Below are 11,738 nucleotides of genomic sequence, written 5' to 3'. Positions count from 1 at the left end.
AAGTTGACGGTAAATATTCGCTACCGATATCACAGTTAGCTCTAATCAAATCGGCTGCTGACATTTAATGTCAGCTAACAAAAAAAAAAAGCCAAGGTAATTGTTGCGTCTTGTTGAATAGCTTAATTGTTTATCTATGAAAGGTAAGACAACACTTTAAATATAAGTGTTAATGCTACAATAAGCATTAGACCGAAGGTGAGCAAAGGGAACTTGTAACGACCTTCGAATCACTATCCAGCACCTGGGTTTCTGAGAATTATGTACCTTGTAATAATACCTCACTGTACATGGACGAGTAGAAAGTTCTTATAATACTGACCATGCAGGAATAATTCTATTTTTAACAAACAGATGGTAAAGATTATCGATAAGTATGAGGAAAAAACTGAGTTAAATCTGAAAATGTCTGTATTTAGAAGATACACAGCTCCCTTCTAATAGTGTCCAATAAGACAATTGTATCAGGATTAGAAACTTGAAATCCTTTACAAGGATAATACCAGGATGCAACACAATAAATATGTTGACTTCTTTATCAGTATATAGACATCAGGCTATTATATATATACAAATATCATTCGTTCACACAGAATATGTGTGTGTGTGTGTATGAGTGCGTGTGTACGACTATGAGTGAATTATAATTGTATACATAGTCTAATTCTCTCTCTCTCTCTCTCTCTCTCTCTCTCTCTCTCTCTCTCTCTCTCTCTCTCTCTATATATATATATATATATATATATATATATATATATATATATATATAGTGTGTTTATATTTTAGAACTCATCCTATTGGCCTCTTTTGGCTTATCCCTCGCGGGCCCCATCTGGCCGTCAGTTCTGCGTTTTGACTGTTTGCGTAGATACAATGACATTGTTTTTTAACATAAGGGTAATTCTATATATTAGCTCCGCGCCTGTTTTTACCTTTTCAACTGGTTTTTTCTACACTTTTAGGGGTTCTGATACTGGCGGTGCATCTGTTTGTTATCGGCCAAATGGAATGTCCCTTCGCCGTGCTTAGTACTGGCCCGGGAGTTGGGGCGTTGGGACCCATACGTTAACAAGTTATTGCACTTGCTGGACGGGATATGAGCCGTTCGAAACAGACGTAACCGTGCTCTGTCTTGTGAAGATCGCGTATGGAAACCCCTTGTTGGATGGACTTCAGGGGTTAATTACAGATTAATTACACCCGAGCGCCAAAAATTAAAGGTAAATTCATAATTAACAACCAAAAAACTGTAGAAAAAGTTAAGTTAGAGGGCAATCGCTGTCGCGGAGCTACTATATAGTTCTACCAACATAAGTTTTCGTCTTTTTTTTGTTCTTGCGCAACTTATCAAGTGGAAGTGAATGTGAGCAAGAGAAAGGATATGAGGACTAAACAGAAACTACGAAGATGGAACTATGAAGATTTTGTTACAGATATTTGAGAAGAAGAGTGGCTATGCAAGGACACGTTTAAACGTAAACAGTGGAACTTGAAGTCTTTATTATGGTTATCTGCCCTAAGTATTGAAGTGTGACTGCCGATTGCGAATAATAAAAAAAAAGAATAAGCATAACGCTATTGACAAGACGTCTTATTGTCATAAAATACATGGAGCAATAAATGCGAGATTGCCAAAGAATGGTACTATGGAATTTGGAGAGTGACGGTATGGGGACCAGTGGGCGAGTGGTGATTATACCCATGGTGACATGGGCTCTGTTATTAGGTGGAAATAAGGAAGATCACTCTCGTGCTGGAAAACTGGAGAGGGACTGGGTCAGAATGGCCATAATAGCATGATGGGAGAGTAAACATTATTTAGGTGAGTGGTTTAGGAAAATGTCACATGGTTATCATTGATTTTATAGGCTAGGTAAAGGATGACTGGGGGCAGGGATTGTAAGTATGGGCCTAGTTGGCTTTTCCTAGGCGCCATCCTCTGTTAATGAAAATAGGCCTAGTAAGTTTACATATATATATATATATATATATATATATATATATATATATATATATATATATATATGATGTACATATTCATATATAATGTATATATATATATTTTTTTGTAGAGTAACACGTCTCATAAGTTTTTCCCTGAACGGGAAGCACCTGCTGTGAACAGGGGCCTAGTGGTCGTAGCCTAGCCTAGGCTATGATAAAATGTTCAAGCTTAGGCAACCCTAGCTAGACAAGACTGGTAGAGTTGGAGAAGTACAATTACACATTCAGTATTCTAACTAATAGATCCAAAAGATTTGGAAATATCTGTAAAGTGGGAATAGAATATAGTAAATATTGCAGCTTACACTACGCTATCCTAAATCCTAACCTAACCTTGCGTAGCCTATAAGACCATACACAAAAGGAAATGAAACATGAAATCTGTAAAAATAAGAACAGCATATGTAATAGGACTATGAAATTTTGCATGTGCTGATCGTAATTTGAATCACACACATCACTGTAGCTCTTTAGACAACAATATTTGTCACTTGAGTCCTTTGTAGGGTTGCCACCTCGAGTTCAGAAAAATACAGAACATACTGTAGTTGTATAAGGAGGAAAAGTTCTGGCGAGCTGAGCGAGCCCTTTCAGCCGAGGCATTCTGAGGCTATGTGCAGCTACCATGGATGTGAGGAAGACATGTTTCATATTTGACGAGGACTGGAAAATCACTTCTCAAGTTGTCAGTTATCAGTGAAGTGACAAGTCTACAGAAATTCAAAACTAAATGACATGCTGTAACATAGACAATGAAATAATATATAGGTAACTTTACACGTACCGAAGGCAACCATTGACAAAGGCATAATTTTGCAGTCTGGCAAGACTGACTGAAAAATACGCTCATGTAACTTCAAAATAATGATGTTCAGACAGCCAAATGCAGAGCAAATGGCGTTCTGTATTGGTTGAATACAGAACGCAACACCTCACTCTCCAATACAGAACGAATCTGTATTTTACAGAACGGGTGGCAACCCTAGTCCTTTGTCATGACCAATTACCCTACTAAAGCTACAGGGCGTATTCATGATGAAATCACTGTTTTCATCAGAGGCAGGTGATCCATAGGTAGTGTATGCACTAGATGTAGGCTATGTATGGATGTGTGCATGCACCTATGTATTAATTGTATTGTAATGAATGTTGTGTATATGTAACAACTAAATAAAGTAAAACTAAAAAACATTTTAAAATAAAAGATGGATGTGTATCTAGACTGCCCATTACTGTACTGCGTAATATTGTCTGACCTAGTTTTCTGAGAATGTTTTTCTATATAAGAGGAACTGTTGTATGAGATATTCCAGGTGATGTTTTATTGAACACCATTCCAGTCAACTTTCTGTTGAAATAACATGTTTGTAACTTTCTGTGGAATTAACATGTTTGTAAACTCATTGTTACAAGTGTAATTAATTTTGCTTTCAAATATTTATAATAATTGAGTGAGTGGCTATCAAAGCTGAATAGCAAGACTTTGCAAGAAGTGGCATAGAAAAACACCTGCTAAGTGTGCTTTTATGTACATGCAAAAGGGCATAGCAGACAAACATGTTCCCAAGCAAAGCATAGGGCAGACCCACATTGGATGAACCACCACTTAAACTATCCATTGGTGTAACATGGTATACATGAAGAAAAAATTAACCCTTGCAAAAAAAAAAATATATTATTATCCGGAACATTAATTTATGAGGAAAATGTATGGATAAAAGTTATTTTGATTGTAAGTTATGATTACTCCGTATATATAATGTGCCTTCGTTGTTGTACACCATCCTGGTATTATAGCCTAGCTGACAATTACAGTGAAGCCTAGGTTGGTTAGGGTGGCCTAGGCTATGAAATTTGACAATGGACATTTTCTCTTAGGCAATAATAATTTAAAGTTGTTTTTACTCAATATTATTGCTTTATAAGCTAAATGTATGTGCACAGGATAGCATACTAAATTGCAAGGTTATGCTAGGGTCCTAGGGTGGCCTAGTATAAAATAAGCATGGGATTGTACCTTTAGTTGCATTTTGCAGATACCCATTTACAGCTGGGTGGGAGGATGGTGGGCTGGGAGCAATTCACATACCAAACCAATGTGATCCAAGTATTGCACCTCTCGATGGTGTTCAGTGTATGGAATGAAACATTTATTATTTGTACAGTATTAAGAAGTGGCATAGCTCAAGAGGTGTACGAGGATTGAAATGTAATTTTTATAATGACTGATAACACATAGGCTATTGGGCAACGATGTCAGTGAGTTACTATTTAACGCAGAAATAGTTGAATAAGTCAATAATGAGCAAAGAAAATCGTCAATTACGTCAATACTGAATACAGAAATTAGTCGCATGACCATAGATTTGAGGTTTCTTGCATAGGTTGCTATAAAAAGAGAATCTTCCTTATGATGATGAGTTGTTGTTGGGTTAACAGGGAGCGCTGTTGATTAACAGCTATACCGTATATAAAAGAAAAGCATTATTTTCTAGAACTTGTAACTTGCCTTAATTGTCAAGTGAAAACGGTTGCAAAGGAAATCCGGAAGGTAATGGAGTTGCTGGATTAATTGCCACCGAATTCTTTGTAAAATTAAAACACCGTAGACGCAATTATATGATTAAAGCACGGCCAAGGCAAGAGTGAATTCTCGCTCTCGGTCACTGTCCCTACTCATGTTTTACGCTTTCGCTGTAATATTTACTTTTTTTAGTTCTCCATGTTTTGGTCTGGGTTTTCCTTTTTCTCCTTCTACTTTTGTACATATCTCTCCCACACTCATTCACTTATCTGCTCTCTCATCGTTTTATATGTTCGTGCATTCTCCCGCCCGCCCTCCCCACCTCTCTCTCTCTCATCTATACTTACATTTTTTCCTTCCCACTCCCTCTTTCCTCTCACCTACAATATTTGTAATCTTTCCCACTCACTCAAGAGTATCGTAACCCTGATTGGCGCCGACTTGTGGCAACATCGAATGTAAACAAAAACATCGGAAGTTTAGAGTTGAAATCCATAAGCTTTGCCACATACATTTGCTCCATTAAATCCCCTCTCGCTCTCTCTCATACACACAAACACATATAACTGCATATATAATATACTGTATATTATATATATATATATATATATATATATATATATATATATATATATATATTATATATAGTATATGTATATATGTATATACAGTTCGACTCTCCGACCGGCCAATGAAGAATTAGAGGAATTGATTTCTGGTGATAGAAATTCATTTCTCGCTATAATGTGGTTCGGATTCCACAATAAGCTGTAGGTCCCGTTGCTAGGTAATCAGTTGGTTCTTAGCCACGTAAAATAAGTCTAATCCTTCGGGCCAGCCCTAGGAGAGCTGTTAATCAGCTCAGTGGTCTGGTTAAACTAAGGTATGCTTACTTATACAGTATATATATATATGTATAAATATATATATATATATATATATATATATATATATATATATATATATATATATATATTTATGTATGTATTTCACAATGAGTAACTGGGTAGTAATAATAAATAGAGTATTGCCGTAATTAATTAGTGTCATGACAGTAAAGTGTTCAGGAAAGACACTAGGCAGGCAGTGCTCAGATGAAGAACTTATTTTAAACAATCTTCAGATTATTGGTTCCCCTTGTGCTAACGTGAGATCATTCATATAATATGCGAATTTATATACATATACGTTATATATGTATACTTATACATATATGAACCAAGGAGTCTTTTGCCGGAGCTATACTTTCTACACAATGCAAATGGATGTGCATGTGCAGAGACGCCCATAGTAGAGGGCGTGCCTTATGCATGCTACGATTAAATTGCATATCATTACAAGATATGCCACATGCAATTGCAATGGTTTTAAGTTTGAAATTAAATAACTATACGTACCTGTGTTGTTTTTCCGGAACATAAGCCTAATTGAGAGATCTGTAAATGGGTGCGTATACAAAGTAATTTTTCTTTGGTGTGTTCATTCCTGTTCTTTCTTGTTTTTGTATAATGCCTGCACGGTCTCTTATCATATAAAAATGTCTCAGAGTAGTGTCTCTTCCAAATAAAAAAACAAATTCATAAGAAGCCTCATATAAAGAAAGAAACAGAAAAAAAGAAGAGCTTCGATATCGTATACCTCTGGATGTTATACATCAGGCACCTTTACTAACGGTCGGCGCGTGTGCAGGTGTAATCCTCCTTTCCTAAATCTCACGGACCTGGGGAAATCTTTTTTAAAAACTTGCATGGTCACAGAACATTTTAATGTCGTAGTGAGAATATTATTCAGCATTTGGTTGTTTAGCAGAAATATTATAGGAAATGATGGTTTTTACGGAGCCTAGAGCATGTCAAGATCCGTGAGACTTAGCGTTTCCAAACAGCTGGTCGCCGGGATAAGGGAGCCTGGGGCCAGCATCCGAGGTGAGAGAGAAATCAGTGACTTATCGGTCTTGTGTGGGGTTCTGGAGGTCAGCCCACAGTGCTAATTTACCTTCTTCATGCTCCTGCATTTTGGGGAAATGCTCTTATATACTACAGAAATAATACTCAACCAGATTGTCAGAAGGGGTGTTTTATGAATAACCGAAACGCTCAGTGATCTGTAAACCGTAAATATTTGCAGATACGTGAATGTGAAAAGAGGAGCAATTTGATATCGAATTGCTGACTGATTCTTGAAAATATATATTAGCTTTAATAAGCACCGGTGGAACGAATGTATTTGATATATTTAATTCCCAGATATAAACCATGGAAACATGCAAGAAGCAAATGTAATTTGAGATATAATTTATGGTAAATCCATGAAGATTTATGGCGCTGAGCTCCTGCCTGTAAAAGTGAATAGTGTATCATTTGATACAAAAATTTTTCGTGCAAATGCAAAAATTTCTCCAAGTTATCGTGCATCGCATTTATGCAAAAATGAAATCGGGAAATTGACGCGACAAGAAAATAAATATGGGAATGAGACGTTCTTCTCCTTCCTCTTTTATTGATGTAATTTATAAGTCTCTTCGTTCCGTGTCAGCGAAGCTTATCGGCAGTTTAGGGCTTCGATGTACGAGAATGGCGAAATGGGTCACGGCATTGTACGAAAACAGAAATTAATGGACTAAACTGATTTATTGGTCGAGTCATATACAGTATAAATATATATATATATATATATATATATATATATATATATATATATGTTTACATTGTATGGTTTTTTGTATTTGTATATGAATTCTGAATTTATGAATGATCTGTTTTTGCTGAGGTTATGGTATATATATGTGTGTGTATACATAGACATACATTTTTATGTATACACACACACACACATTATATATATATATATATATATATATATATATATATATCACCGTAAATATTTTCCTCTCGGAGGTGACTGCAAGTTACGAGCCTGATAGTTGCATGCAAGTTTTTTCCTATTTTTTATGTGTTCTCATTATCTTGGGTGGGGGGGGAGAAGGGCGTTATGAGGTTCTAGAGCTTACAGTATATATCAACGGCTTCTGGTATTTTCTTGTGACCTACCCAATTACTGACCTAGCTCAACGCTGCTTTACTTGATCGACCCGCCAGCTGTATAGCGGGACAAATACATTCATGCACCTCTCTCTCTCTCTCTCTCTCTCTCTCTCTCTCTCTCTCTCTCTCTCTCTCTCTCTCTCTCTCTCACGTTTATTATATGTATATATACATACATATATATATATATGTATATTATATGAATACACACATATATATATATATATATATGTATGTATCTTACCTGTTACATGACCTACATTATAATAGCAAATAATGTTCAGATTCTGTTATTTAAAGTTTAACATCCTGAAATGGAAAAATAAATAATTTTATATCCTGGGTAAGTTATTTGGATAATTTAACAGTATTCCAGGAACCTCTCAACTGTCGTTAATTTTTGTATACATTTTTTAGTTTAGTTTGTTAATTGCAGTTTTAGATCACTGTTGTCTTCATCTATATATATTGAGACTCGCTGCTTGCTGGGTATTTCCTTGATAATTTAACCTTATTTTGTAATTAGGGTTAGGTTTGTCCCCTTTAAGATGAGAAATGTATTAACACACCTCCCTTCCTCATAGTGACCATGTTTCATTTTTGGCATCTATGGCCAACTCGGTCTCTTCATCATGAATTTAGGGGTAATTTCCCTTTTTAATTACTTAAGAAATCGCCAGACGCGTTCCATATCTCTGAATTTTAAAGAGAGTGCTTCTTCTGTACAGCGCTTTCGACAACCCTAAAGAAAACATCAGCATAACTAGGCAGCCACTGCAACAGTAATTCAAATCTTGGATCAGCAGATAGATTTCCCTTCTGGGTAAGTGTGACTGCTCTCCTCTCTTGGGTAAGAGAGAGAGAGAGTGGTGCGTGAATGCGTGTGCTTCGCTCTACCGCTGGCCGGTCGATCAAGCAAATTAGGTCAGGTCAGTACTTGGGAAGGTCACAAGAAAATACCCGACGCCCTCTGTCTTGGGGTCCGTCATTGATGTCAAAGAAGCCGATCATTAAGATTGTGTTCTTGAATGATGTCAATACTTTGTCATCAGGATGTCCCCGATTTGCATCTTTATTTATCTTCTTTATTTCTCTTTGCTTATAAGTCTCCACTTTTACAGCTTTCATCACCTAAGCAACAAAGCTCGGTCATCAAGTCTTTGAAATCACATGAATCAACGGCTAGGGATCCTGTCTATTTGGCTTTGAAATCTCTGAATGAGGATCCAATATGTCTATCTTGTTAGTCACCAAATTATTATCATTTATGGACTGGGTACTGACCACTTAGCATTTGGAAGACTTTCTTAGACCTAGCCCTGGAACTTCATTTGTTACTTTCAGGAATAGGGCACTTCTAATTTATGCATTCTAAATATTATCTGTTACCCTGTAGAGTCTTTCATTATTTTATCCAGGGATTTGAGAAACTAGCAACCGGTTTATGTAACCGGATTATCTATAGTTTGAGACTTTCATCTACCTTGAATCCTTTTGTAGTTCTTGGAAGCTGGAAAGAAAATTTATCAAAGAGTTGGATCTCTAGAACCTTACAATTTAGGAGCACAGTGGGTCCTCAGATTATTGGATACATTTACCTATTGCTTTGTGTACTGGACTTGTAAAATATTTTGTCCGAATTTTACAATACTTTCCCAGACTCTTCTCTTTTTCATATATTGGAGATATGTTCTATAAAAATTTGGCTTTTAGAGTGTTGTCCGTTTGTTTTTATTATTTCTGTTATTAATGGTGGACAAGCATTCATGTGGAGGATGCGTAAAGGGCCGGTGACTTACAAGGCAAGCTTCCACGTATCAGAATGCCTTTTGGTGTAAAAGAGAATTTAGTGAGGATAAAATCAATAAGTAATGGTAACTTTGTACTTAAATGTATGCGTATAACGAATATAGTAATAATAATAACGATAATAAAAGTAATCATAATAATAATAATAGCAATGAAAGTACATAATAAGTCGGTGAAGAACACCGTACACGTAACTGAAAGTCTGTGCTTGTAACCTTTGACCGCAATGCAAGGTGTTAGAATTACTGTGGATTTTTCATGGGCAACAATTTACTCACGACATTGTGAGTAATTTTCAGCGCAATAATGATAATAGTAATAATGATAATAACAATAATATACTTATCATTATTGTAATTATTATTATTATCATTATAACCACAAAATACTACAATGATATTTAGGTTAAAAAAATTTCTCCTCATATACATAAGTATATAAACGGGAACTTAACGAGATGGCATTGCAAAAGCAATGCAACAGTTTCCTGGTCTTTCTCTATACCTTACTGAAACTGCGGAATTATGAGCTCTTCTTAGACCCGCCGTCCTCTTTTTTTTTTTTTTTTTTTTCCCGTTGGGGGGTAGTGCCGTCATTGCACCTCACGCGGTGCACTGTAGGCATTACTTAGGTTCTTTGCAGCGTCCCTTCGGCCCCTAGCTGCAATCCCTTTGCATTCCTCTTATTGTGCCTGTAGTCATAATCTCTTCCTTCCATCTTGCTATCCACCTTCTAACAAATGTTTCATAGTGCAACTGCGAGGTTTTCCTCCTGTTACACCTTTCGAACCTTTCTACAGTCAATTTCCGTTTCAGCGCTGAATGACCTCATAAGTCCCAGCGCTTGACCTTTGGCCTCAATTCTATATTCCTTCCTCCTTTCTTCCTCAGTTCTTTCCACATTTCCAGACCGCATGAAAACACTCCGTTGCATATATTCAGCAAACAGTTCATTTCAACCGCTTTAACCATCTTTTACTTTCTTTCACATTCAAAATTTACATTTCATTCTCATATAGCCTATAGGAGGTCTGTCTCTGCATTCTTTCACATTTAACCACATTTGTGTCTTTGGTCGCTCCAAGTCTCCTCCCACTTATTTATCACTAACCTCTTCGCTTATTCCACGGTATTATTATTATTATTATTATTATTATTATTATTATTATTATTATTATTATTATTATTATTATTATTAACCTAAATATATTTTTTTGTGGTTATAATGACAATAATAATAATAATAACAATAATGATAACTATATTATTATTATTATTATTATTATTATTATTATTATTATTATTATTATTATTATTATTATTATTATTATGAGGCAAGGGAGGAAGTTTTACTTTTTCATAAATCTATCGTTATCTGATGTCATCAGACGCAAATCTTTTAAATTTTTATAAAGCAAAGATTTATCGTAACTATAGTAGAATTTGAAATTTTTTATTTTTCATGTTTTGTATTCAAAGAACGTTCCTAAATATGGCGGTAAATTATGCTTATCAGAAGTGAGGGATTTGTAAGTCACCATTGCAAGAAATCATTAAACGCAGAAAAAAATTTATTTCTGATCATTCCTTAGAAGTTTGTCTCGTTTTGCCAAGGGAAAGTTTTCTTAATTTAAATGAAAATTTACGTATAGTGAAAATGATATCACGAGAATAAACAAATGTTTATTGTTAACAGCGAATGGAGATGGTGGTCATTTTCTTCCTTTGTGTCAAGTGTAATTATTCAAGCCAAATGCGTCTTTCTAAAATCAACAGATGTCACTGAATAGGAAAAAATGCAGAAAACGAAATGGGAAGAGCAGAGTAGATGGAGAACAAACTGACAATTGCTAGAGATTATTGGCAACACAGCTGATTAACCTAGCTATTTCTAAGACTGCGTTCAGTGGAAAGGGGATTCCAGACTCCAGTCAGCCGGCATCAGCATTTACTGGAAATGGGAGGGGGTCCAGTCGGTTAATGACTTCATTAGCTGGAAAAGAGCCAACTTAACCAACACCTAACTATATTCGTTGTCGAGGAAAATCCAGTGAGCTAGCAAGAGCATTCGCTGGAAAAATAAAAAAGGCCACTCAACCAAATGTAGCATTGGCTGGAAAGGAGAGAAGAGTCGAGTAAGAAATTCCATGGACAGGAAAGCGTTGTTCTTGAGGAGGTGGATGGACGTAGGAGAGGATGAATAAGGAGAACGCCGTCAAAGAATAAGGGAGAAGGACGGACCCAACAGCCATGAAGAGGAAGTCCATCGAGGATGTGTGGGAAAGGGAGGAACTGGCTGTTCCTCTGCCCATCCAGACCTTCCTCTGGCGCCAGAGCAGGTAAGAGGTCGCCGGGAGG

General features: G+C 36.1%; 2 protein-coding genes across 9 annotated transcripts in view; one reads left to right on the top strand and one right to left on the bottom strand.

Annotated features, from left to right (window-relative positions):
- LOC136848956 (chromosomal protein D1-like) overlaps nt 1-6,542 on the bottom strand; it is a 17,544-nt gene extending 11,002 nt beyond the window's left edge. Inside the window, exons 1-2 of the mRNA XM_067121766.1 lie at nt 6,524-6,542; nt 5,926-5,964 (exon numbers count right to left, since the gene is read on the bottom strand). Coding sequence (XP_066977867.1) covers nt 5,926-5,964; nt 6,524-6,542 — 58 coding nt within the window. The remainder of the gene's footprint in view (nt 1-5,925; nt 5,965-6,523) is intronic.
- Nucleotides 6,437-11,738, top strand: part of unc80 (unc80, NALCN channel complex subunit) — a 152,833-nt gene continuing 147,531 nt past the window's right edge. For 6 of the 8 annotated variants that reach the window (XM_067122356.1, XM_067122355.1, XM_067122353.1 and 3 more), the window contains exons 1-2: nt 6,437-6,500; nt 11,157-11,719. In XM_067122356.1, the coding sequence (XP_066978457.1) occupies nt 11,631-11,719 (89 nt within the window). In that variant the 5' untranslated portion in view covers nt 6,437-6,500; nt 11,157-11,630. The remainder of the gene's footprint in view (nt 6,501-11,156; nt 11,720-11,738) is intronic. The other 2 variants (XM_067122358.1, XM_067122357.1) reach the window with 1 other exon arrangement.

Source organism: Macrobrachium rosenbergii, chromosome 20 (genome assembly GCF_040412425.1).
Source record: "Macrobrachium rosenbergii isolate ZJJX-2024 chromosome 20, ASM4041242v1, whole genome shotgun sequence".
Lineage (NCBI taxonomy): Eukaryota > Metazoa > Arthropoda > Malacostraca > Decapoda > Palaemonidae > Macrobrachium > Macrobrachium rosenbergii.
This window is presented reverse-complemented; position numbering and strand designations above follow the sequence as displayed.